This window comes from Atractosteus spatula, chromosome 6, assembly GCF_055471065.1.
Source record: "Atractosteus spatula isolate fAtrSpa1 chromosome 6, fAtrSpa1.hap1, whole genome shotgun sequence".
Classification (NCBI taxonomy): Eukaryota; Metazoa; Chordata; class Actinopteri; order Semionotiformes; family Lepisosteidae; genus Atractosteus; species Atractosteus spatula.
The window spans coordinates 37,685,463-37,712,254 of NC_142711.1; the positions used below are offsets into that span (position 1 = coordinate 37,685,463).

At 43.7% G+C, this 26,792-nt stretch overlaps 1 protein-coding gene across 8 annotated transcripts in view; it reads left to right on the top strand.

The window, feature by feature from the left end:
- Window positions 1-26,792, top strand: part of scrib (scribble planar cell polarity protein) — a 126,331-nt gene that overhangs the window by 44,582 nt on the left and 54,957 nt on the right. For all 8 annotated transcript variants that reach the window (XM_088918324.1, XM_088918325.1, XM_088918326.1 and 5 more), the window contains exons 2-15: window positions 5,414-5,531; window positions 7,284-7,362; window positions 8,331-8,420; window positions 10,748-10,804; window positions 12,321-12,384; window positions 12,779-12,853; window positions 13,972-14,116; window positions 15,272-15,390; window positions 17,048-17,247; window positions 17,420-17,586; window positions 19,216-19,343; window positions 19,460-19,585; window positions 20,188-20,388; window positions 22,092-22,451. In XM_088918324.1, the coding sequence (XP_088774450.1) occupies window positions 5,414-5,531; window positions 7,284-7,362; window positions 8,331-8,420; window positions 10,748-10,804; window positions 12,321-12,384; window positions 12,779-12,853; window positions 13,972-14,116; window positions 15,272-15,390; window positions 17,048-17,247; window positions 17,420-17,586; window positions 19,216-19,343; window positions 19,460-19,585; window positions 20,188-20,388; window positions 22,092-22,451 (1,929 nt within the window). The remainder of the gene's footprint in view (window positions 1-5,413; window positions 5,532-7,283; window positions 7,363-8,330; window positions 8,421-10,747; window positions 10,805-12,320; window positions 12,385-12,778; window positions 12,854-13,971; window positions 14,117-15,271; window positions 15,391-17,047; window positions 17,248-17,419; window positions 17,587-19,215; window positions 19,344-19,459; window positions 19,586-20,187; window positions 20,389-22,091; window positions 22,452-26,792) is intronic.

Genomic DNA, 26,792 nt, shown 5'->3' on the forward strand with positions numbered 1-26,792 from the left:
GCTTAATGTAGGCATGGCCCAAAGTCCTGAGCCTAATATGGAAGTAAACAGCACAGATACAGTAGATTGTTACAGTCGCTGTTCACTCAGACAGCCAATTTGCAATATGTAGAATTGCTTTCTCTTTATTTATGCTTTCTTTGTTATATGTAAATCACATATGCTCAAGATAAATAGTTAACCTGGCAGTGTTTTGTAGTAGGTTTTTTACACCTATTGCTAAGAAACTGGATTGAGTTCTGCACTGGAGCTGTAATATGTGTCTGCTGGATTTCACACCAAGAATACAGCTAAAATGAAAGAACCAGAACTAGGAGGCCCGAGTATAGATTTGTTTAGAAAGCAAACACCGTTATGAACACTCTGGTTCTTTTCTTTATGCTGCTGAGCTGTGGCATCGAATGTCTAGAATACCCCTGAGAGTCAGACTGAGGGTGAATGAGTGCTTCTGTGCAGCTCTGCTCCCAGAAACCCCACAGCACACATCTCATTGCTTTCCTGTGAAACTGGAAAAGCTCCAGATATTGCCGGGCACATGCAAATGCACTTGAAGGTTTCCAGCCCTATGTAGACTTTGCACAATAAGAGTGCAACAAATGATATTGGCTCCAATACTTGCGTTTAAGGTCCTTTCAGCGGAAATTAATTTCTTCCAGGTGTACCCCATAAACATGCTTAGAGAAGTCACTAGTGAAAATCAATAACTGATTCCCTGATAATAATTTTGCCAATTTTCCTTTTATTTTTTGCTTCTTTTGTTTTAGAAAAAGATTTGGTGTGGCGTAGAATATTTTATATAGCAGTTTTCAAAGCTCATCGTTTCTCTGCACTTTCCAATACAACATAGCAAAAACATTAAAAATGCTTGAATACATATTTTAATACAGAAAACACAAGTTGGAGTATGAACGTACAAAGATTTGCAATAGCTAATATGGGCTGCAACATAGTATTTTGTATGTTGGACTTAGTGTTTTGGCATGGCACACTTATCAGTTGTCTAGAGTGCAGCTTCACTTGTCATACATGGTCTTCCAAGGTTTTGGGAACTGACAGGAGGCCATAGTGCACAAATGGCATGCAGGTGATTGGGGGGTCGTGGGTCACAGATTGACAGTGGGAAGCCATATCTCTGTAGCCTTTATCACTGGACCAGTTGCATTTTCTTGAAAGTACATTAATAGTGCTTGGAAATGAAATCACAAGGTTGTCTGACCCTCCTTCAGGAGTTGTGTTCTTAAAGGAATTGAAGAAATTCTAAATTGTAGAAAAGGGGGTCTAGGTTTGCTTTTTCCTTCTTTTGTAAGTTTTCAGTGCAGTTATTACAGGCTTTGTTGGGATTGTGTGAAGGCAGATAAGTGAACAGACAGGCCCATATTCCTTCATCTGCGTTCATTCTGACTCCTTTTTGAAATTTCCTGAAGTAAAGTTGGTTCTTGTATCAAGGGGATTGAGATGGAAAGGAGAAGGCTAGTTTTTCTCCAGAGCTCAACAAACTAAATTGCCACCTAGAGTGGATCTGTAAAGCATAATGGAGTCTTGAAGACTATTTAGCTGTGGGCCACATTCAGGAGAACTTAATCTATTGGGAAAACAAATCTGAATGAATCGACCTGTTGTTGTGAAATGTAATCTTATACTTAGACATGTAAGTAAATCCTTCAACCTCCAGCTCAAAACAAATGACTAGATGATACGAAATGCTCAGTTCAAGGACATGCAGGCCAAACCACAAGGTCTAGTGTGTGACTTTTGTCATGATGGGGCATGAGAGGGCAAATTGTGTTGCTAGGTGAAGCAAAAACATATTCACATAATGCTATTCTAACAGTATTTACAGAGTTACTATGGAATGGAGTACTGGGAAGACGGCGCAAACAGTGTAAATGAATGCCATGATACCTATACGCCTAACTTACAGACAGCAGCATATTCCAAATTGAAAATACAATAGTTGAGACGGTTTAACACAGGTGTTTCAAATTCGGCAACATCCAGTCTCAGAAGTACAGGATTCCTAGGTAGCAGCCATGCTCAAATCTCCCATGCCCAGACAGCGCAGCCTGGATTTATGGCATTGGCTACCAGAGTGGTGGCAGAGAGCTGGTGTCGCTGGTGTTGGGTACTGCGACACAGAGGTTGGGAATGGATGGGGGTGGTTGAACCGCAAAATGTAGGGTACAGGTGGTGAAGTAAGCCGAGATCTGAACCAACAGTCCACCAGGGGATGAGGATGGGGCAGGGGCTTGCAGCAGACCTGTCGGAACTGGGGTTTGGGGTTTGAGTAGCTTGAGCTGGTGTGAGCAGTAGGTAGTGCCAAAATAAACCAGGTTAACAGCACTGCAAAAAAGACAATAAATAAATACTGCTTAAAAAAACACTTAAAAACTATTGATAAAAAGCCATTAAAAAACAACTCTAAGAATGTCAGCATCCTCTATCAAATGGAATTTGGAAAAAAAATGAAAACTGATTACAGTGTGCCGATATGTGTTATGTTTCTCGACCTGGAATGTTAAGCAATGGGAATTTGTGTGCCCCCCCAGCATTCCAAGCTGAGAGCAGCGTTTGTCCAATTATTTGAAAACTGGCGTGTTGCTCTCGGAGAAAGGACAGAGGAGAGGAGTGGGGGGAGCGGATTTGTCTGCTTGCAACAAACTGAGCTGGACAAAGGATTAAATCCCACTGCTGCTGTCTTTCTGCCGGAGCGCCTTTGTAATGCCATTGTAATGCCAGCTCAGAGTAGCTGTAGCCAAGGGGCGGGGCAGGTGGGGCCATGGTGGGGGGGTCAGTTGGCTGCCATCCAGAACCAGTCGAAAACATGATGGCAGGACCTCCCTTTCACTCTTCGACTTGCAGGCAGAGCGAGAAAAACAGTCATAAAAAATGCCTTCTTCATTAGAATGGCTCCCTTTGTCAAAGATCATAGTCAGCTGTTCAGCAGCCTGATTGCATTACACTGCCTCTCATCAGTATATACTGGTCTAGCCTTGGAAGAGCGAAAGGGCAAAGAAAAGAAACATGAAAGGAATTAATGCAAGCTGCTTTGTACCAGCTTACAGTGGCTATTGACAGACCAGACTATGTTGGCTTGTGGAGAGATCTGTTGGGACTGCACTGCCAAGCCCTGCTTTCTCATGTTTCTCGCTGTCGTGTTTCTAGGTTTCCCTCAAGCTCATTTATACTCTATGGGTGACAGGGCCTTCTTTTGCTATGGCCAAGAGCTCGGGAATTTTATCCCCCAAAATAAAAATAAGTCACCCACCCTCAGTGCATTTTAATATTGACTCAAAATCTTTCTGTTCAGAAAGACTTTTACTTAGTGTCTGTCTGCTCCGTTTCCTAACTTCGGTTGCACTTCTAACAGATGGAGTTTCTTATATGTACGTAATTTATCATTTGCTATCCTTATAACAGTTTTTCCTGTTTTTCCAACTCTAAAGCTATTTTGAGTTGCTACTTTTAAAGGCACTATTTAAAATAAAGTTTATTATTATAATTTCTCTTCCAAATTTATATCCTCTCCCACGTCATTGATAAATTGAAAAAAAGGTCTGTGTAAGAACAAGTTGCTGATCCCTAGGACACTGGCGTTGCACAGGGTGACTAGTCAGCAAGAGCAGTAACCTGGGAGAATCTGTCGTTGTCTTGGAATAATTGTCATTATGTCAAGTGTTGATAAAAACTGAAACTGTAGTGAAAAGTGAAGTGCTGTTTCCTGTGCAACAGTGCTGCTTTCCTCTCTGCACTGTAGGTAAGACCTGGGCTGAATGTGCACAGGTGTGCTTCCCTAAGACTCTTGCCGCTGAAGAGACTGCAGAGAAAGGCAGAGTGGAGTCAGAATCATGCACAGAGTCCTTGACACAGTATTCAATAAACTAGTATTTGGGGTTTTTCTAGTTCTAGTCTTTTTCTTAAGAAATGAAGCTTCATTCAATTTATATGCTTTAATCTTTGAGCAATTAAGCAATATCAATAACGGACGTCTTGGCGTGCCCTTCACCAGGCTGGTGCAGTTGTGAGAAGGCACCATTGTGCTTGTGAATAGAAATGTGTGTCTGCTTACAGCATATGCACATGAGTTCTTAAAATTCTAGAATACTTCTGCTTCAGTTTTTGGAAAGTTATGTGCTGTTCACCCAGGCCAAACTAATGGATTGTATTGCTGCACTACACTAATAAGCTTACCTGTTTTTTTCCCAGTTCCGTGTTGATCTGCATCTTGTATTAGCTAGTACCTCATTTTATTAGAGCACTTTAAAGATGTCAGTTTAGAGTGCACTGGCCACTATACACGGATCTTGGAGAATCTCCTAAGAATAGAAGCTCTTTACAGTGCGGAGTGATACTTTGGTGATGAAATGTGCCTGCTTGCTTATAATCTCCCAGCTGAGTCAAGAGCTGATCACCCATGTCCAGTTTCATGTCCACTATGTGCATGTGTAGCAACCAGGGAAATCTGACGTTTGGTGTCCTGTGTGTTATGAGTTATGTACTTTTTGTTGTGAGGGTCACGTGGGTTCTGTCCCCTCTCATTGGGGAAGCTTGAGAAAAACACAGAAGTTTAAAAAAATGTGGCGCTCTTCGTGGACTTTGAAGAAACTGTTGTATGTCCCCGTGTTCTCCGGGTGCCTTAATAAAAAGTTGTTGTATACAATAATTAAAGGTGTTTGAGTATGTGGGAGTAACACATTACAGAATACTTTCATCTGTGTGGAGAGACTTTCCAAAAACTAGATAAGGAGATTCTCATTCTGAGGCTGCGGAGAATAGGAAAAGAACTGTGCCAAGTCTACAGATGTTTGTTTGAGACGCAGATCATTGCTCTCTTCAGAGTAATGAAACGGATGGACCCATTTGTTCCCCTTAAGAATATGTTTTACTTTGAGTAGGCTATACAGACATTTTAGCCATTGGTGGTATGCATAGACAGGCTTCATTTCCAAAGATACTATTCACTAAACCCATACTGATATGCAATACAGTTTGCAATGTGATTGCTCATTTTAAACATACTTGTCAAATTCAGAGTTTCTTGGACTTATTTTAGAAACACATGTTAATGATATACCAAAAGGTAACTCTTACAGAGTGAAACATTTAGTTGCACTGCTCCGATGTGACATGACATGCTGCAATCAGTGTGAGCTGAGATACTGTGTTGCTGTGACTGAAGCAGTTGTTTTTGGGGTAACAGGGCAGTGATTGGATCCATGGGGTGTATTTCCAAAATTAGACTGGCAGAGCTATTGTTCAGTCAGTATTGTTCAGTCCATACTTACCCAGTTCAGACCCTCTGATAGAGCCTGTCCTGTTTTTTTTTGCTACTATGTTAAGTATTTAATGCAAAATGTTTTTTTTAAATGTCTCGTGTTTAAAAGTTCTCACAGTCTCTCTCCATCTCTCTCTCCAGCCTTTCTTTCGGCTTTTGAACCTGCGGAAGCTTGGCCTAAGCGACAATGAGATCCAGAGGCTGCCGCCTGAGGTAGCCAACTTCATGCAGCTGGTAGAGCTGGACATCTCCCGCAATGGTGAGGGCACTGAGTCAGCACTGCTGCTTACTGGCATCGTAGTACCGCTTCAGGCCACAGTGTTGGTCAGTGCTTGTGGCCTAGTGATGGCAGCTCACAGCCCTGAGTGCAGTACAGTTTGGGGAGTAACAGCTAGACCTATCTTACCTGACCTCAGTGCTCTGGGAGGTCTCTGAGGTGGACATCAGTGAACAGGGAATAAGGGGGTTCTCTAGGGCAGACTTGGGAAGGCTTCATGATTTAGAAAGGGAATCCTTAAAGTTAGATGAAGGCGTTCTTCCGAGGTAGAGTTAGTTACAGAAGTCTTAGCAGGTTCCTGCAGTGGGCTGGGTTTCCCTATGGGCTGGAAGCAGCTGTGTAAGACCCCCAAGCTGATACTGTAGCCCTGGTGTTTCCTTTGTGGTTTAGGACAGAATAGATAAGTCCTGATTAAACCATTTTTGCAGCTCCCAAATACATAAATGAAAAACAAAGATGAGTTGGATAAGAATTAGCTATTTCAGCCACAATTCTGTATTTACACTAAAAAAAATGCAAGGATTTGTGACAACTGCATTTAGTAATAGCAGGGAATTGATTTGGTATGACATTCCTTGTCTGTGGGGGATTGTGTAGGTATAGATTTAAGACTGAAAGGCTCCAGTCAAATTACTGTTCCTTTCGGCATGTACAGTATGTAAAACTGAAAGCTTGTGTGGTTGCAGCAACACATTTGCCAAGTCTGTGTGCGACACCTGTCGTGTTCCTTTGTCTGTATTCCTGTGTGATGACTGCTCACTTTCATGCTCTGGCTTCTAATTCTGTATAATCTGTGTCAAGGATGTGTCAAGGATGCCATCTAAAGTGTATATCTTACTGTTGTACAATACATGTGTGTGGTACAGTTATTTTGTCGGGCTGCAAGCAAAGGTTTGGTGAGGTGATATCTGTGATCGTGCACCCTACACAACCTTATAAAAGTTCCTGTTCAGTGTTTCATTTTCACTCGTAGGCTTTGCAATGTTTTGCTGCCTGAGTCAGAGATCAGTGGAATAAGATTTTTGCCCTCCCTGTTGGGCACAGCCTTGCAATCCTCAGTACCAAGGCAGTCTTGCAATCACAGACCCACTGTCAGACATCACCATAAACAGCACTGAACTGGTTCACTCACATCTTCCCAAAGTGGGGGTTGGCAGTCTCCCAAGAGCAACGTATCATCCCATAAAGTGTTTTCACATTTGGTAATCTTTTTCTGTTTAGTACAAATACCTTGACTGTGTTTACTGGGGCTCTTTTCATCTCCTGCACTGCTTTTAGACATTTGGTTGAAGCCAGTACTCTGGTTTCCTTCAAGAAACAAGTGGATGAGGTCCTGGGTTAAAGCTACTGACTGCCAAACTGGAAGCATGGGCCTCTTCTTGTTCATAACCTTTCTTCTGTTCTTAATTGTAATCGCAGTGTTTCAGTCAGTTTTTATACAAGTTAGATTACAGAAGGACCTGTTCCCAGCCAAAAGAGTTTGGGACACCCTGTCCGGCAGTACAGCTCTCTCTTTCCCCACTCTGAGGCGCACTGCTTCAGCCTTGAAGGTTTTTGCTTGAAATGGAAGCAGCAAGGACCTAATGAGAAGGCTCAGTGCTGCACATGGCATCTGGAACTAGTTAAAGCTGAAATGTGCATGTTGTTAAAATGACAAACCTCTTTCCTCTCCCGCTTTCTGTGTCTCTGGTGGAACTGTTGACCGTGCTGCTTGCTTCTCACTCTCCCCTGAAGACATTCCTGAGATCCCCGAGAGCATTAAGTTCTGCAAAGCACTAGAAATTGCAGACTTCAGTGGAAACCCCCTGTCAAGGTAAGCCAGTGGTTTAAACCAGTTGTCCCTTTGCTGTAGGGAGGAAGATAGATGGACAGAACCACGTGTGATGGGGGGGGAGATCAAAAGACAGCAAACAGGCTTAAAAACAGGCTTACTCAATCTGTCGATATTGCTTTTCTCCAGGACAAACGTTTTGTGCTTGAAATAAGTCATGTCAGGATTTATACATTCTTTTCTTTATTAAATTATACACAGGGTCAGCAGACTTGAAAAATAAAGTCTTGTGTGTTATTAAATGGTTGATGTGCTGTATTTTTAAAAATACTTTTTTATATAGAAAGGGTTTTTTCAGGAAACTGAATTTCATAAGAATGTTGGTTCCTCTTCTCCACAATGTAGTACTGTAGACTAACAAGTTTATATCGTCAACCACAGAGCAGGTTTCCCAGCCCTGTTTGCTGAGATAATACTCAGGAAGCTTTGTAAGCTCATTAGTCAACTTAAGATTTAGAAAAAAAACGTCTCTGTGATGAAAAATGTTTATCCTGAATTTTCAAGTTATAGGCCATTGTTGTTTGTATGCTTATTACCGGAAAGAGAGCTTGTAAGGTCCTTAACATGGTTCCTATATTCATTCCTCCCCTCTGGTTAAGAGAATTAGAGAAGAGCTTAAAGTATATCTTAAAACCTTAAGTGAATGAATAGATCTTCAATTTTGGTTTGGAAAGTACTAAATTTGTTTTAGAAGATTCAATGGTAGTGAATTCCATATATAAACAACTCTGGAAGCGCACCTTCTCTTTACCTTCCCTTTCCAGTAGAACCCTAGCAGGAAATCTCAGTTTATGTGCACAAGCTCCATCTTGTCAGTGCCAGACAGTACAGTGAATCCTCAGGCAGACAGGGGTATGAGACTGTGCTTGAAGTCAGGAACAGGGGAAGAAAGCTGTTTTGTGAGAGGAGTCTTCTCTCTCGTTACACGTGTCTCTTGGTCTCTCTGCCAGGCTCCCTGACGGTTTCACCCAGTTGCGCAGTCTGGCACACCTGGCTCTCAATGACGTGTCTTTGCAAGCTCTGCCCAATGATATTGGCAAGTGAGTATACTACGCACTGTGGCCCCAGCACCAATGCACAGGAGTGCAAGCAATCTGGAATCGGTCCAGAGAAGAGAAACCAGATACATTCCTGGGCTCAAAGGAATGTCCAAGACTCGCAGGCTAAAAGAATTGAACCTTTTTGTCTTGAACAGACAAGACTATTAGAGAACCTGACACAAAAATGGAAAAATCCTCAAAGACATCAACAAATTCAACACACTGGACTACTTCACACTGTGAAACCTGAACCAGGCAACACAAGTAGGCATGCATTGAAAGAATAAAGAACATGCACAACTTTACATAAAGGGTTGTGGGAGTATGGTACAAACTTTCTAACCAAGATGTCAAGTCAATACTCTGGTATCTTCCAGGAAATGGATGGATGAGATCGTTAGAGCAGTCAGTGGTTCTCAAACGTTTTGGACCAAGTACCGCCCCTGATCAAACCAAAGCATCCAAGTACCACCTGCAAGTCATCTTCTCATAGGAACCACAGAAAATCTCAATGACCAACATGAGCGCGCGCACACACTCACACACACATGCAATAAAAATAGCACTTAGTTAATTTGGATCATATTGCCTTGTAGTTGTTTTCCGACACTTGCTAACACTAGCGGTGCTGTCTGTGTCTGGTTCAGCAGCAGAGCTAGTGTTGGTGGCCGATAGGGTTACCATACATCCGGATTTTCCCAGCCATGTCCACTTTTTTTATCCTTATATCTCCATCTGGGGGGAATTTTCAAATATCCAGAAATGTCAGAGATTTCGTCCCCATTATTTTCACCATGAAGAATAATTAACAAAAGTTATAAAGATAGAAAGAGAGAGAATTTCTTTACTTCTCTAGGTTGCTTTGCGACCTACGTTGTCGTTCGGTTTTCATCCTGTACGTGTATGATTATGTCATGAGAGAGGGAAATCGGGCGTCAGTATTAGTGTCTTTACTCCGTCTGTGCAGTGCAGAAGCATTCCATTGAAAGGCTCCCTATTTTGTTTCTCTTTTTCCTAACCTCAAACACAATGCCAAAGTAAAAGTGTAAATTCACAGCAGAATTAAAACATAAATTATCTGTGTTTTCGAAGTTGCAGAGTAGACTGGGAAGCTGAATGTTTGGTGTGTAAACCTGATACTTTTGTCTCTGTGGCATATAAAGGTGTACTTGACTTGCAAGCTCATGTTGACTCAGACAAACACAAAAAGGCAATTCAAGGAGAGAGTTCCTCAACCAAATTAACACTTTTTTGTAAAATCTGTCAGCAAAACAGAGGATACTGTTATTGCAGCAGAGGGGATTTATGCATTTCACAGTTAAAAATAATCATAGTTACTTTACCAATGAACATAAAATGTGGGATATTTTGAAAAGCCTCTCCATCCCGACTCCCTTCCCAGATAAGGCATTAGGAAAGTTCATCAGGGTCTCCTCTTTTTTTGATGTTCAAATATGGCAACCCTAGTGACTGATGTATAAACCTATCAGAGCTGGCGTCAGTACTCTTGGCGTCTATTCCTTTCAGCCATGACATAATACTTGATTTTTGCAAGGTATTCAGTTTCGATCACTTGTTCTGTAGGTGAATGTGGCACTAAGGTGTGTCTCTGAAAGCTCGAGAGGAGTATGAACACTCAAGGATTGGTGCATCGACGTAGTATGTAGGCTGCGTATTTGACACATAAACTAATTGTATTAAAATAGAAAATATGAAAACCTGTCTCAAGCTTTCTGAAACCGATTAAGTAAAATACAGATGAAAAAGTTGCGTAATTTTTGATTATTCAATTTTTAATTCTTTTCAGTGCACACAACACATTTCCAGGATCATCTGGCATACCACAGTTTGGCTCATTTGTAACCCTTCTTGTGTTCTTAAATATAGATTGCACCACACAGTCGCAAGGTACTGGCAAGGTTCAGTATTAAATCATTGACTCACATATGTACAGACATGTAGACAGAGCCCCTTTATCGTACTCCCTTTGCCATCTTGCCACAATATCTGTGGCTATAGGTCTGGCAAGGACAGAGCTCAGCCAAGTGCTTGGATAACACTCATATGGCCCAGGTGCTTGGGGCTCTGCCACACGCTGGAGCTTTCGTCACAAGACTGCAGCACAGATAGCCCCCTTCCAGCTGACTGACAGCCCTTTCTTCAGCCCTGCTCCGAAACTGCAGATCAACAGCAGCATCGACCTCATGACGTTACTGAAGGAGTTTTAATGGTGTGCCTCGTGCAGGACTCCTCCTTTCAGGAGGCTTATGTGGGAATGGAGGCCCTGGATCTGAAAATGATGTTTTTTCTTTTCCTTTTCTGCGCAGCTTAGCCAACCTGGTCACACTGGAACTGCGAGAGAACCTGCTCAAATCCCTGCCCACGTGAGTAGGATCTGCACTAGGAAATGAAGCAGAGCTCTTTCCCCAGCAGCCTGTGAATAGCAACAAAAACAGAAAAGCTGACATGTTTGTTACCCAGATGAACTAGTTTTAAAGCTTTCAGCTCCAGTGAGGAATGTGCTTGTGCTAATTTTTCTTGTGGAAATTTAACTGTGTGGTAATGGCCATACGCATGCCATCATACACAGCTTGAGCCACTCAGAAGGCTAGCTTGCCATATCAAAACTGCAGACATGTGCTTTTGGGGGAACACTGAACTACCCCTCACCAGTGCACGAAAGATATGAAGTTTCCCAGCTTCCCTTGTAGCAGAAAGCTTTGACATGTTTCTTTAGGTGCTCTTTGTTTGGGAGCTTTACAACTTCTAGTGGAATAAGGAATGAAAAAGTCTTAATGACTGTCAGTTTTCATTCTCATTCACCTGGCACCTCCCGCTGGATCAAGTTTCATTTCTCATTCTTGAAATATAATTTGTGAAATCTTAGATAATGGTAGTTAGAAGCCTAGCCTGACAGAATCAATTTTCTCATTGTTTTCTTCATAGAATAATTAGTGTAAGTAATGAGTTTGTTAAGCTGGTTAAGAGTTACCACCCACCAGTAAGCTGGCACTGACAGATGTGCAGTGAGAGAATAAGTGAGAGAAGTTTTTTCCTTCTGTGAATATTGTAGCAGGTGGAGAGCTGTCTTAGAACCAGGGTGTTGAATTTTCTGTGATTGGAGCGATTGGGACTGTTTGTGCTCATGGTGCAAACTGTTGTGTTTTTAATATAGATGGGAATTTTATATTGGTTTTATATTATATTTTATATTGGTTTGTGTGCAGTGTAAGGGCTGAGACAGTGCCTGATATTGTGCATTATCGTGAAACATGTTTGAACTGTGGAGCACTTGAGTGTTGAGCTGTGAAGAGAAGAAAAGCTGAGGTAGAGTGGCTCTCACAGCAGATGTTGACAGGGTGCCGTTGTCTGGGGCTGAATACTCTCCACAGTTCCCACATATCTTTTCTTTTTTTTGTTTGAAGAGAATTAGAACCACCAGATATTTTTGTCATACCATCCCGAGTTGAAATAGTTGTGTTTTTAAGTCTCCTAACATGTCACGGGCATCCTTGTCATACCAGGGGAGCAGCACCTACTGGAGGAGAGGCAGGTCCCTCACTGACAGCACTACACCCAGGGGTGCTGTGTCCCCAAGATTTGAAAGCCACCAAAGAGAGCTGCCTGCCCAACACTGGACTGCTCTCAGCAGTGACACGAGCCAGGCTCGAACCTGCAGTTGTAGAGCTCAGCCTGAGCTCAGGAGAGCAGCTACACAGCTTGAGCCACTCAGAAGGCCAGCTTGCCATATCAAAACTGCAGACGTGTGCTTTTGGGGGAACACTGGCTTGTTCTCACGTATGTCTGAGTTCATGGTTTTGGTCTGCAAGGCAGTTTGAATGTGAAATCCTCATTGTGTATACAGTGTGTTAAATGCAAGCCTGTCCTGTGTCTTTCCAGATCCCTGTCATTCCTAGTGAAGCTGGAACAGCTGGACCTGGGCAGCAATGAACTGGAAGTCTTGGTAAGAATCTCATCCTGCTCTGACCAGCTTATGCCCCATACTCAATGGCATCTTCATCCACACACACTGAGGGTTAAAAATAAGGTTACAAGTAAGAAGAGACATTCAGCTCCTCGTTGCCATTGTTACAGGACCTACAACATGAAATCATCTGCTTTAGGGCCTAGAACAAAAAACAATTGTTCCTCTTAACCGCATAAGATCATTTGTACAGGGTAGTGAATAAACTTTTACACTCTACTGTTTGTAGAGAATGAGAAAATGTAATACCTGTGTTAAAGCACGATTGATGTTTCGCATATGCAACACACATTTAAAATAACAAAGAGAGGCACAGACTCCTCCAGCGCTGTGAGGAACACCCATCACCACTTGTTCCCTTTCTCTTTCCTAGCCGGACACCCTGGGTGCTCTACCCAACCTGCGGGAGCTGTGGCTGGACCGCAATCACCTGTCCTCGCTGCCACCGGTAACTAAAGCCTCAGTGACTGCACGTTCACGAGAGAAGCACAGTTCTTTAGTGCCTGCGGTTTACCTCTGTTACACAGGAATGGGAGGCACAGGGCTGTGCTCGGCTCCGGAGGGGCAGAGCTCATCCCTGTCTGGCCTGGGCTGCTCTTGATCGGTGGTTTGCCTCCTGTGGTAGCTCGTCTCACCAAGTGGCAGTGGTTTTCATTCCACTTCCTGGAAGCCTGCTGTTTCTTCTGGTTTTCATTCCAGTTGAGCTCTCAATTGGTTAATTGAGCTAACAAATAAAAAGGCCTAATTAGGAAAATTGTTTTCAGGTTTTAAAAACTGTGGAGAGTGTTATTTTAAGGGTCGGTGTAAGTAGTCCAGGGGTCAGCTCTGATTAAAACCAGAAGAGGCAGTTGGGCTCCAGGAGCAAGACAGGCAGGAGCAGAAGAAGGTGAAGCCCAGACCAGAGAGACAGCGGCTCAGTGGGCCAGAGCTCATCCTGGCCTCTGTTGGACTACGGAGCTTGTGACTACACCCCAGCCCCTCTCTTGAAGTGGGACGCCAGAGGGACAGCCATTTCTATCACCTCAGAAGGCATCTTATTTCTTGACTGGGTCATGGCAGACTATAATAAAGCAGGCCTGCACTCAGGACACATATCAGGATAGGACAGACATCACAGGGCACGTACACACTCACACAAGGTCAGGTTAGAGGTAGTGAAGAACCTAGCCAGCAATTCTTGGGAAGGTGGGAGCACCTGCCTTTTGTGTAGAAGGGCTTGTGTTCATTTTGTCGTCAGTGAGACTAAGTTTATTTCAGGACAGAAACATTTTTTTAAACCTTACCCTGGCATAGTTTTGTGTTGGCTTTACCGATGATATCTGTCTGTCCTGAGTTCATCTTTACTCCTGTTTTCCACTCCAGTGTTGTGGGTAAAGTTTTCATTTCTGAATGTCCAAAATTCACATCTCTGCCTTTTTATTTTTTTGTGTTTGTGTTTTCTTGAAGTCTGTTTCTGTCTGCTGTGGCTGTCCTACAGTAGGTAAATTGGACTGTCTCTGAAATGGCTTCTTAAACATCTGCACTTTGTCTCTTCCTCGTGTTCCCTCCTGTTATTGCTCTGTCTAGGAGCTGGGTAACCTCCGCAGGCTGGTGTGTCTGGATGTGTCGGAAAACAGATTGGAGCAGCTGCCCTCAGAGCTGAGCGGTCTGTTGGCCCTCACTGACCTGTTACTGTCGCAGAACCTCCTGGAGACACTGCCGGACAGCATCGGTGAGAGAACTGAAGAAGATTTACAAATGAGAGGAGTATTTAATCAAGCAGTTCAGGAAATACAGTGGAGAAGTTCACAAGAGTCTCAGTCATTCACCTCACCCCCTCTGAGCAGCTGTTCCTATCTAACATGGTAGTTATCCATCCTAAGCAAGAACTGCTGATGTTGATGACTTAAGAAGAGTTTCAGAAGAACATGGAGTTGTTTTGTCCTCTTTTAACTGTACAAAGACTACTCCCAGTGAAGACCCCATTAGGAGAGCCGCTGTTGTCCTGGAATGTGCCTGAAAGCTCCCCTTCATCTCTGTGATCAGCTCACAGTGCAGTACACCAGAAACCACCTCTGACATGTAGAGGTGTCCTGGCATCATTCTGCAACCCACAGGCTCTGACTAAGGCGCTTTCCTGTGCGTCAGTAATATCCCAGTTTGCTCAGACTCAGGCAGCAGAAAGGGAGAGGACCTGGCTGCTTGGCTCTTGCTAAAGAGCCAGGCTTTTTATTCAGTGTCCTCCAGCTGTTATGTGTGCTGCCCTCTTCTGGTGTCTTATTGTTCCTATAGCCAATTGTGACAGGTGAAGTCCCTGTTTATTAGTTCTGCTGGAATTATAAAATAACATTGCTGACTTTTTTCTGTGATTTCCAGCCCCACCCATTTATGCTTGCTGGGTAACTGGACAGTGTTGGAATCTGATAAGCAGATAATCCATCAGGACGCAGCTCGGTGAAATCTTCAGATCAATGGCTAGATGGGCTCGAATGGCTTCCTCAGTTGTGACTCTTCTTATTTTTTGGTCTTTGAAAATCTAAGAAGGACAGCTTACTGGGCAATGTGTTACAATATACAAATTATCTATGACATGATGAAAAAAGCAGACATAGTTTATTAGTACTTTTAATAAATTACATATATTTTAAATTAACAATATTTAATGTGGGTTGTATTTTCATTCACCTTCTTATATCACAATATATAAAGGTACTAATAGCTATGAATGTGTGCATTAACTGCCAGAATACTCTGTGTAGTGTCTTGGAAAGCCTTCTAGTAACTAAAGAATTTTGTTGACCTCTGTAATTGGCCAGAGAGCAGCAGTTTGATCACTGAAGACAACTGGCAGTTCTGTCTCATTGCCCTGTGTTGTTCATGTTGGCAGGGTGCCTGAAGCAGCTGTCCATACTGAAGGTGGACCAGAACCGGCTCACCAGCCTGACGGATTCCATAGGGGAGTGTGAGAACCTCTCAGAGCTGATGCTGACGGAGAACCTCCTGCAGGTACATCTGCCTGTGCCCATATCATATTCCTGGGTCCTGGGTGACCTTCACAGTGCTTCTCCACTCCACCACCACCTGCATGAAGAACAGCCCAGGCAGCTCAGTACAATGGTGTAATCTGCCACTTTGTGTCCTGCTGTGTGGCTTTGAATCCTGAGTTTACTGCAGACATCGGAAGAAGTTTGTGAAACCAGTGATTTTCCTGACCTGCCTGAGCACCGACCTGCTTCAATTGTTTCCCTTCTTCCTTCTTAACCTCTTCATGGAAGCTCCAGACACTCCTGTCTATATGGGCTTTCAGCGTAGTTACAACAGCTAAATTTGTGCCGTGATAAAGAGAATTTTTTAAAACATTTTACAGAGCACTGCACATGCAAGATTCTTTAACTCCAACCATTAAAATATTACCAGTAGTGATTTAAAAAAAAACGTACATATTAATAAAACTCCGGACTGACCGCAATAATAACATGGATCGCAATAGAAACTACATTTCTATTACTGTCATTTTTACTAACTTTGAGAATCAAAATCAAAACACACAACACCAAACTACACATCATTAAAAACAAGATAATCTCTCTTTTAACAGTGTATTTCAAATTCTAATTCACTTACACAATCATCTTATCTAAGAAAATCACATACTGCTAATTTGCCATTATTACAGAAAACTATCATCATAAAAGCCAAGATTTGACAAAATATAAGAAAACCCAACATCCTTACTGTGAAGTTGCAAAGAAATATGTAAAGTATTGCATCCAAACAAATATGATTTTTTGTTTAAAAAATAAATACCTGGAATACCTGAATACCTGGAATTCAACACAGAAGGATAAAAGAAACAGGGGTTCTCATACTAAATTCAAACTGTGTGTGTTTAGCTTTTTGCCTCTTTGATACGCGAGATTAGCTGTCGATTAGTGAAGTTTGATTATTTAGAGATTATGGGGAGGTTTATAGATATTCAAAGTAAATGCCACATTTCATTTGCTTTCCTTTGTCTGTCTGCCTGTCAGTCACCTAAGGACCAAACAGACTCCAATGACTTTCTTATCTTTTTCAGTCCTGGAGTCACAGTAGGCTCTTTTTTGTAGCCTAACCCACCATAAATAGTCTCACTAATATAGCTTGTATATTATTATTCATAATAATGGAACTTTTATTCCATTAAGAAAATGAAATCTTTGTTTTTTTCTCTTTTTATTTTGCACATTTCTTTCTAGTGTACTGATTAAGAGATCTAAAAAATCTGATGTTTCATACTTGATGCCCAACTGGTTACCTTGAATTCAATCCCAGAACCAGGCCTGTGCTGTCTATACTATATCCAAGATAATTCGGGTTTGTAAGTGTACACTCATTCCAGGCAGAAATGATCTTTGGGGGGCTTTCCCTTTCTCTCTTCCTTCTTTTCCTAGCCTCTTCAGGCCATCCCTCCCTTTCTCTCTGATCTTTTCTGGTACCATCTATTCCTATTTCGATTGACCTCCACCTCTCTCACCTCCTACTGAATGCAATCAAGTGAGTTTTATTGGCAGTCTGTGCTAGTTGTGTTTTGCTACAGCACTGGAGCAAAACAGAACTGCATTGCAGGATATGATACAGTATAGAGGTATAAGATACAGTACTCTCTCTCCCTCTCCGTCCTCAGACACTGCCTCGCTCTCTAGGGAAGCTGAAGAAGCTGACAAACCTCAATGTGGACAGGAACCGGCTCTCCTGCCTGCCAGTGGAGCTGGGTGGCTGTACAGGCCTCAATGTCCTGTCTCTACGGGACAACCGTGTTGCCAAGCTGCCTGCTGAGCTTGCCAGTGCCACAGAGCTGCATGTGCTGGACGTGGCCGGGAACAGGTGCCACAAACCCTCTATCTCGCTCACCGTCGTACTCTTTGCTGCCCTTTCTGTGTTTTCCACTGCTCTCCTGTAGCTCCCTCTGCTACTCTCGCTCTTCCACTCCTTGCATGCGCTTCTTTTTTACTTTTTCTCCACCTCTGTCTTCCTACCAAATGTCAATTTCGCCCAGGCTGCAGAACCTGCCCTTTGCCCTGACCAACCTCAACCTGAAGGCCATGTGGCTGGCAGAGAACCAGTCCCAGCCCATGCTGAAGTTCCAGACGGAGGACGATGAGAAGACAGGGGAGAAGGTGCTGACCTGCTACCTGCTGCCTCAGCAGCCTTCGCCAAGCCTTGGTGAGCCTTGCTTTCCCCTCAGGGCACGCGCAGGGTGGGCCGTGGGGAACTTCACACCCCTGAGGCCCAAGAGGAAGTCTTTACCCTGTCTGTAACCCCTTACATCAGGGCCTGTGGAAGATTGTCAACTGTGCACTGCTAAGTAATTACAGTTCAAGAGCCCAGGTGAAGTTACACCCCATATTGCATATCGCCCAGTTAGCAATATGCAGATGAGTTTGGCTTGCATACACAGGATAGCATTACGTGTGATGTTATTATCAAGGAAAATATAGATGTAAACTGCTACCTTTTTTAATGAATGACCTTTTGACATACATCATGCATTGTGCTATATTGTGACTTCAGTGGTACATTACTAAGGTAAACTGGACTATAGAGAAGGTAGTTCAGCTGCCATGCTTATGGCTGTATTAGTTCAAGAATCTAATGAAGATATATCTTTAAAGCATAACAGTTATTCAGCATCCATATACGAACCATAGCAGTTTATAGCTAGTTTTAACCAGTAAAATCTCAACGAGAATATGGTGTACAATATTAGTCATCATGTTATAGATAGTGCTGCTCTGTTTACAGTAAATTCTAGGGCTTAAGAGAATATACGAATATAAGGGCATTAAAAACTGACAATAGGAAGCACGTTTTTATTTAGAGTGGTGAGACTGTATGGAACTAGTTAACTAGCTATGTTAACAAGCCAGGTTGCTGAATGGCCTCCTCTTGTTTGTAACCTTTCTTATGTTCTTACCACCTGCACACTGAGGTTATCATCTTTGTACTTAACGGGGTGCTGTGATAATGCTGTGATGCCTGCGATTATGCAAGTGGTACACTCTCTGCAAAAGGGAACAGCTCAACGTTTAAAAGCTGCACACTGTTTCATATTTAGATTATTGTAGGATTTAAATCATGATCAAGAATAACAGGAATCACGTTCTATTCAGCCAGTCAAAAACGTCAGTCATTTGCTCTTGTTGATGTTGTAGAAGGAGGTTATTGGAAAGTCTGGTACATGCTAAACTTTAACACAGTTATCTGTTTGCACAGTGGCTCAGCCCATACAAATTACAAAAATTTCGAACAGGTCTGTCTACTCCATGTCTGTTTCTGTCACAACCTCTCCACTGTGGTGTCATTGTCATAATATAAGTCTTTGAATATGGAATTACTGGACCATCACATTCAGGATAATAATAATAATAATAATAATAATAATAACAACAACATCACTTTATTAACCCTTTACAATTTCTTGCATTAGGAATTGTCTTTTCGCATACCCCAGCTTGCTTTCCATGAGACACACAGACACACAGATAGGGGGAGAGCCTGGGGTCAGAGCGTAGGGTCTGCCATTGTACGGCGCCCCTGGAGCAGTTGGGCTTCCAGCCCCAGGCGCAGATCCTTAGCCACAGAGCCACCGCTCCGCCCACGAGCACAGGCAATAGCACAGGGATTCATAGCATCACATCCTGCTGTAGTGCTGTTGTGCCAGCTGTCTGCATGCCCATCCTCCTGGGACTTCAGAGCCAGGATCTGGGTGTGTGATGTGACTGAAGAAGCCTGTTGTTACCCTGCTGTAGTGCTGTTGTGCCCTGATACAGCTCGTCTGCTGCTGTCTTACAGAGAACCTGCTGCAGAACAGTGTGGACGACAGCTGGACTGACAGCAACCTAAACCGGGTGTCGGTCATCCAGTTCCAGGAGGAGACCAAGCCAGAGGCAGCGGATGAGGACACCGCAGCTGAGCGCAGGGTAGGGGTGCTATTTCAGCACAGGCGCATGAGGCTGCCCCATGCCGAACCTCTCTGGCGACCCGCTGGAGTGCCAACCTGAAGAGCAGTGTGTAACCCTGAGTGCTGGTGTTGCAGGGGCTGCAGCGCAGGGCCACTCCCCATCCCAGTGAGCTGAAGGTGATGAAGAAGGTGATCGAGGAGAGGAGGAATGAGGGCTTCACCGCCCGGCCAGACGGTGATGACGAGACTCCTGAAAGAGAGGTAGCCGCAGCAGGAGAGGTCCAGCCTGATCTCCGGGCTTTCGTCCCCTTTGAGCACTCAGTTATTGACTGGAGCTGAAAGGGATCTGATAAGGCAGTAACAGCAGTGAGACCTTTAATGTTGACAAATGCAAAAACACTAAGCTGAAAGAAGCTAATAATGACAGAACACTTAAGTGGTTATAGTGACACGTTTACACTTAGGCAATGTGGTGATGTGATAAAAAGGTGAACTAAATCTTAGACTGTATATTTAAATATATGTGTGCAGACACATGCACACAGTCACACCAGGGCCACATTTCCCAGAAGCCAGTTATCCTACCAGTACGTTTTTGGGCTGTGCGAGGAAACTGGAGCACCCAGAAGAAACCCATGCAAATATGAGGAGAACATACAAACTCCATGCAGAATGGCCCCAAGAAATGGAACCCAGGACCCCAGGGCTGTGCCACCCTGTCAAATATATATAGATGTTAATCAAGGGATGTTATGTTAAAATTGTACAAGGCACTAGTCAGGCCTCATTTAGAATATTGTGTACAAATGTGGTCATCACGAGGGATTGGGTTTTGCAGGTTTTTGACTCCTGACTGTTTTCAGGAGAAGCGTCTGAGCGAGCTATCCAGTCAGAGGAGCCAGGACTCCCAGGCTTCCAGTAGCACTGCCTCTGCCAGTTCCCAGGAGGAGAGGCAAGGGCAGGCTGACGCTGTGGGGGTGCCAGGGGAGGAGTCTCCAAAGGGCCAGGCCGAGGAGCAGGAGGAGGAGGGCCTGGGCGACGAGATGGAGGTGGAGTATATAGAGGTGAGCAGGCGGTGGTCTCAGGATGTGGTGCTGGAGGGTATAGGATTTTATTGAACTTTTTATTGATTAATCAAAACATTCACTTCATTAAAGGTACAGTTAGCAGAGTACACTTCAAAGCATGCTTACAAGTATTGCAACTTTTCAGTTAATTTGTTTATCTCTGTAATTGAAAGCTCAACGGAAGAAACACTAGAAGACATTCAACTCTCCGTGAGTCTGACAGCCCTTCTCTAATGTAAATTTGGAAGACCAATATATCAGTCCCATTTTGTAAAGGACATTTTTATACTTGGTGCTCTTTCAACTTTCAACATTATATAAAAGTTTTTCTTGATAAACGGCACAGTCCAGTTGTGTGCAGACAGAATCAATGAATTGAGTGTTTTTAAATGCAGTTAACAGGATGTTCAGAAATTCACAAACAGCGTGAAAGGTCTGGTCCAGTTTTTTTGTTATGCAGAAACTCACAATGTTGTTCTGTCAGAACAGATGAAATGCAGTGGGCGGAAACATAATTCTCTTTGCAGAGCCTCACAGGAATTTAGAGACTAGACTGTAGTCTTTGAGCAAACTGCGTTTTCCTATAGAGAAGCTGGTTTATACATTTTAACCTGATTATACTGAAGAAAAAAGCTTTAGTATGCTGAAATATATTTTCATTCTGAGCTCATCTGTGCCGTTATTTTGTACCAAAAAAGAGTTCTTGGGATGATTTAGTGAGCTTCCACTCAGAACCTGTTGCTTTTGTAACTACCTGTGGTGCATTAAGGGCTCAATGCTCCTATTTTCCCTGATTCTTTCAGAATTCATTTCAGCAGCTATCACTCTAATAACAGTTGAGCAAGCATTTTTCCTTTACACCTCTCCCCAAGGATATATAAATTTCAATTTGCATGAATTCCACTTTATGTAAAAACGTCCCATGGGTCCTGAAATAAAATTTTCAAGCTGCAGAAAGGTTACGATAGATAAATAAAGAGCTCGTAGTGTGGTGAGTTCCCTCCGTGGTTTATTAGTGTAGACTATGCATAATGCACTTCCACTTTTGAGTTTCACTTTGTTTTTACTTATGCCTGGCACCTTTTGTATCATTGTGCTTATTCAGTTAAAATTCAGAGAAACTCATGTTGAGATCAGGGAAGCACCCAAGTGATTTTATTTTATGATTTACTGAGTGTTTTAGTTTGTTTTGAATTACTGAACGGTTCGCAGTCGGTACAGTGCAGGGTAAGGAAATGTATAGAGTATAATTTATTTTTGTATTAATTTTCATGAAAAGGTAATTCTCTTTCTCCAATGTTTCATTTACCGTAGTGTACATATTTAAGGGTAGTTAATTATTCTAATTACAGATTTTTTAAATGCTTTTTTCATTCATTTCGTTTCTCTCCCCATATTTAAAGGGGAAAAGTTTCCTCTCTTAACCTCTTGCTCATTTCATAATTTGATAAGGGATCTCTACAAGATCATGAGTGGTATTCCTCTATACTGCATGTGTTTATGCAGTGGCTGAGAAAGGGGCGCTTCTGACTTTTCTAAACTGGAGCGGGGGAGTGCGTGTACCTAATCAGACACACGTACTGTGTCGCACACTTTGGCACAGCCATTGCCCACCACCCTTTCACAGAAGTCCAGAGGAAGGGAGCTGGCCGCAGGGGCGCTCAACATGGCTCGCCCATCTTTTGGTTCTCTCTCTGCAGCCGACAGTGCACTTCGCCGAGGAGCCCATCATCCGGGGGGGCGAGGAGGAAGAGGAGGACGACGAGGACGAGGATGGAGAGAGGAGCGAGGAAGAGGAGGAGAGGCCGGCCTTCCCCATGGAGAAGCAGCGGCTGATCAGAAAGGACACCCCGCACTACAAGAAGCACTTCAAAATCACCAAGCTGCCCAAGCCCGAGGCCGTGGCTGCGCTGCTGCAGGGCCTGAGTGCCGAAGGGCTCCCTCCGGCTGAAGACGCCGAGGGGCCAGAAGTGGTTCCACAGCCCCAGCCAGGGGATGAGCTGGACAGGGGCGAGAGCAGGCTGAGTGACCGGGCCAGCGCCTCCTTACAGCCTGTCAAGGTAAGGCACTGCGTCCGGGCTGGCGGCAGCTGGGGAAGACAGGAGGGCAAGAGGTTACAACTGTTCCATTCTCTCTCACTACCAGCCTAAACCTCGACTATGTTGGGCTCTGATAGGTTATGGCTTTTGTTTTTACATGCTGCTTATTTACAAGTCACCACACTGCGTATGTGCTGAAGACTCAGCTCGCTCAACTCCCAAAATAAGATTCTAGATGTTGGAATTAGAGTGCTCTAGGAGAAGAAGAATTCACAAACTAGTCGAACTGCAGTGAAACTAATGTTTAGCCTAGTTTTAGAGCTGATATGTTTGTTTTGTGTTCATTAAAAGGATTATTAACAGCCTTCCTCTTCCTGTAGACAGATTAGCTATTTCTCTTGACTACGGTAGCTCACCCAGTTTTCTTCAGTGGTCATGAGGCTTCATCAGCAACATCCTCAGCAGACAGACAGCAGAGCACCATGATTGCCCACAATGTGGCTGTAACCCTTGTGAACCCTTGGTCTTCTGGCCAGCAATCAGATTTTAATGAAGGGTCCCAGTCATCACTATCCACTTCACAGCTCTAATCTGCATGCCTAGCTTGTGCACATTATCTGAAGTTGGTGTGATCAACACTGAAGGCTGTTTCCATATGGTCTCTTTACAAGTGGAATGGATTCCCCCCCCCCCCCCGCTGTCCCCTGCCTGCCTTACCTAGCGGCCTCTGAAGGAAGGAAAAATAAACAGAATATAATAAGTAAATCCCGCATTAGTGTCAATCAACCCTTCGTCACCATTCTGAAGTCTGTCATTTTGCCCTGCTCATGGTCCACTAACCGTTTACAAGAACCCAGAGGTATGGCAGGTGAATTCAGCTCCGGGTGCAGGTGGCCACATTTACAGATGAACATCTACTCTTCCTCTCTCTCTCACACACACACACACACACACACACACACACAAGTTGGACCTAGCTCACACAGCCCGGCCAGGCGCAGGACACAGGATATCCATTATCTACAGTTCAACTTAGCACCAGGCTGTCTGGCTTTCTCCTGCCCCTCATCTGGAAGTGTGCTACCCTGCTGGAGTGCCCTGTCCTACCCAAGCCGTCAACCTGCCACTGCTGCCAGTGCACCCCTCACCAAGCCATGCCACCGTGTGCCACTGGGGCAGGTACAGCTGTCAAAATTGCTGTCAGACTGGTACAGTGATGCTTCACACAGAAGAAAGTCATTACTTGTTCTGCTGGTTTCCCCACATAGTTGGGCGCCTGCTTTGACATCCGCACTGGCACCAGACGCAGATTGGCTCTCAGTCCCTGGCCCTTGCCTGCGCACGCTGGGGGCCACATTTCTTCTTTCTGGTTGATGACACGTTGAGTGAATTTTTCTTTTTTTCCCCATTTTTGATCTACCTGCTCCCTCTCCCGTGGGCACAGCCTCTTGGGAATTCCTTGCTCCTCGGCTCAGTTGTCGAATGTGTTTTGCTTTTGCGTGTTATTTTTTTTGAGAATGTGTTGATTTTATTAATAATGAAATAAAATGGCAATCTTGTTTTTTTTTTTAACTGAAGGATTCTTAACGTGCGCTACAAACGCAGGCAAACCCCAGGATTCCCTGGTCTCACCCCTACTTCTCTTCTGTTCTGGCTGGATTTAGCACTTGTTCGGCCATCGCTGATGCAACACCAGGGCTTCAGCTGGGTCCTCTCTGTACTCTGACTGCAGAACGCTCTCCTTAGCTCACGTGTGAATACATGATTCTTCATCAATGTATCAGCAGTCGTTTGCTGTCAGAAAGCAAAGTTGAGGCTTTGGTTATTAAAGGTAGTTGCAGCCAATGGTGCAGAAATGTATTTAATTTCCATTGAATAGTGATGAACTGTCCTAAGATGATTCATTGTCATTGAGCAATAGAAAATCCGTGTCATTGAGCAATAAGTTAAGAATAGGGTCTTTGGCTTTAAGGTTAAGTCTTATCTGAATGGAAAGCTAGCTGGAGAAATCACTCCCGATGTTTTTCTTTGCCAAAGGTAAAGGGATGTGCAGAGCAGAGTTAGTGATTTTTACAAGTGAAATTACAAAAAGAACAATAGAATATAATTTTTATTTCTGCCAACACAAACAATCAGAGCAGACACGCAGAATTACTTTACAGAACAGTAATAACCTCACTTGTTTGGGTTCAGAAAAGTTTCATTTTAAACATGGAAGTTCTGAACATGTCAACATCTGTTTATTCTGTAAGTTTAAATGGAAAGGTGTTTCACTCTGCCATGTTCTTAGGTTCCCCGTTGCTGCAATGCGTTCATCAAGCATGGGGCATTTCAAAATGATCATCAGGACCCCAGCAGCTGGCTTCACTTACTATTTAAAGCTGATTATTTTGTGATTGTATGGGAATCACAAACTGATTCATGTAATGGAAGTAAAAAGACCTGCCTAGATAATGGCCTTTGAGTTGAAACCTGAAGCATGCGGGCGCCCTGCTTTCAGGGGAGCAGCGTGGGAGAGAGTTCGGCGGCGGAGCTGTGTCTGAGCTGAGCCCTGCTGTTGCAGGGGGGGCGGTGTCCGAGCAGGGATGGCGAAGAAGGATTGAGCAGTGGTGGGCTGGGGACCCAGGGGCTGCTGCTCACCTGAGTGTGCAAGTGGCTGTGCTGGCTTGTGTGGGTTTGTGTCCCATTGCATCAGTGTGTGATTGGACTGGGATGTGTGGCTTTACTGAGGAGTGTCTGTGTGGTGAGTAGGGGTGCACTGTGCGTGTGTTTGTGATATTGAGGTGAGGTGTGTGGCAGAGGTGGAAATGACACTTGAGACCAGACGCTTACCTGAGATATTCAGACCACTGCAAAGGACAGAGGAGGGGAGTAAAATCAGTCAGAAACACCCATGTTGGTCATATGCAATAGAGTCTGGTTTCTAAAAGATTTTGCAGACAGGTTTTAAAAAGAAGAACTACAGTTTTTAGAAATGTGAATTCCCATGTCCATCAAACAAGTAGATGAGGTGTTTTTTTCTTTCATTGTTGTTTTTTTGTCCTGTTAGTGTTGTGCTAAACACGGCTAATCCTGAAGATCTGGACTGGTGGTGCTTTTGATTTCTCCTGACCTCGCATTTATTTGTTGGAATTGATTATCTGGTAAATTGAGCATCAATTTAATGGTTGTTTCTGAGCAATAAGCAGATGGTGCTTTAAGCCTTCTGGTTCTTTGTCATCTAGGGCCAGAATTTGGTGACTGGAAGAAACTCGCTCACTCAGAAAACGTGGCAGGTGCCAATTAACAACGTAGACAGTTGTTCTTTTGTGAAGAGCCCACTGGTTACCCTGTTCTAGGTGTTGTTTTTCCTGTGGTCAACAGAGGTGCTTTCAGCAACAGGCCAAGCCTAACCTGAGGGACACAATGCCTTCTGGTCATTGTTTCAGCTGAGCTGATGTAGTTGAAATAATCATCAGCCTGTATACCTACTGATCACAACTAACATCTTTCTCAATGTGTAAGAAAGTATTGATTTAATGTTTCAACTTATTGTATCTTTGTCCTTATTTGAGCAGTTGAGGCATTTGTGCCACAGGGCACTGTAAATTAGTTTTGAAGAAAAAAATGAAAACGTTTGTCCTGTTACTTTAGCAAATGGCATCTGTAATTTGTTAGTTTCTGAGAGTGCAAGTGATTAAGGATACTAGCTAATCACAGTTGGAGGCGGCTCTTAAAGACCAGAAGCACTGAGCCCCTCTCGGTTAAATAGATTTTTTGTCTTCAGTCTTCCTTTTTTAGGGAACAACTGATTTAACCTGTTTCCTGTGAGAGCAGGGTCAATGACTATTTTTTGAAGGCTGGAGGGAGCTTTAACATCTGAATTCCTTTCTGTGTTCTGCACCTCACCATCCTCTTTCTGGGAGTTTCTGACAGGGCAGCTCTGTCCAGCCAAACACTGTGTGGTCTGCCCTCTCTACGCCATGGGTCTGAAGTTTCCGCCTCTGCCCCGGTTTGCATCCTCATCAGGAAGGCGGGGACACTGCTGGTGTGTGCTGGTGCTGTGCTCAGTTACAACTGCAGTGAGACACCTCTGGGAAAGTCTTTCATTTCAACACGGTGCTACCAAAGCTTCTGGGAGTCACCAGCAACCTTTACTCTCACAGACTCACTCAAACGTCTTACAATTCCAAGCTGAAATGACTCACTTTCCAGTGCCATGTGATTGTAATTGATTACACCACCCTCATGTGCTGTGCCCTGTGTGTCTGTCAGTTGTTCTGTATGCTTGTCTGTGTGGTGGGTTGGCAGTCTGTTGGTGTTTGGTGGGGTGAGCGTGTTGTTGGGGTTTTTTTTTTGGCTCCACTAATCCGCATGCTTCTC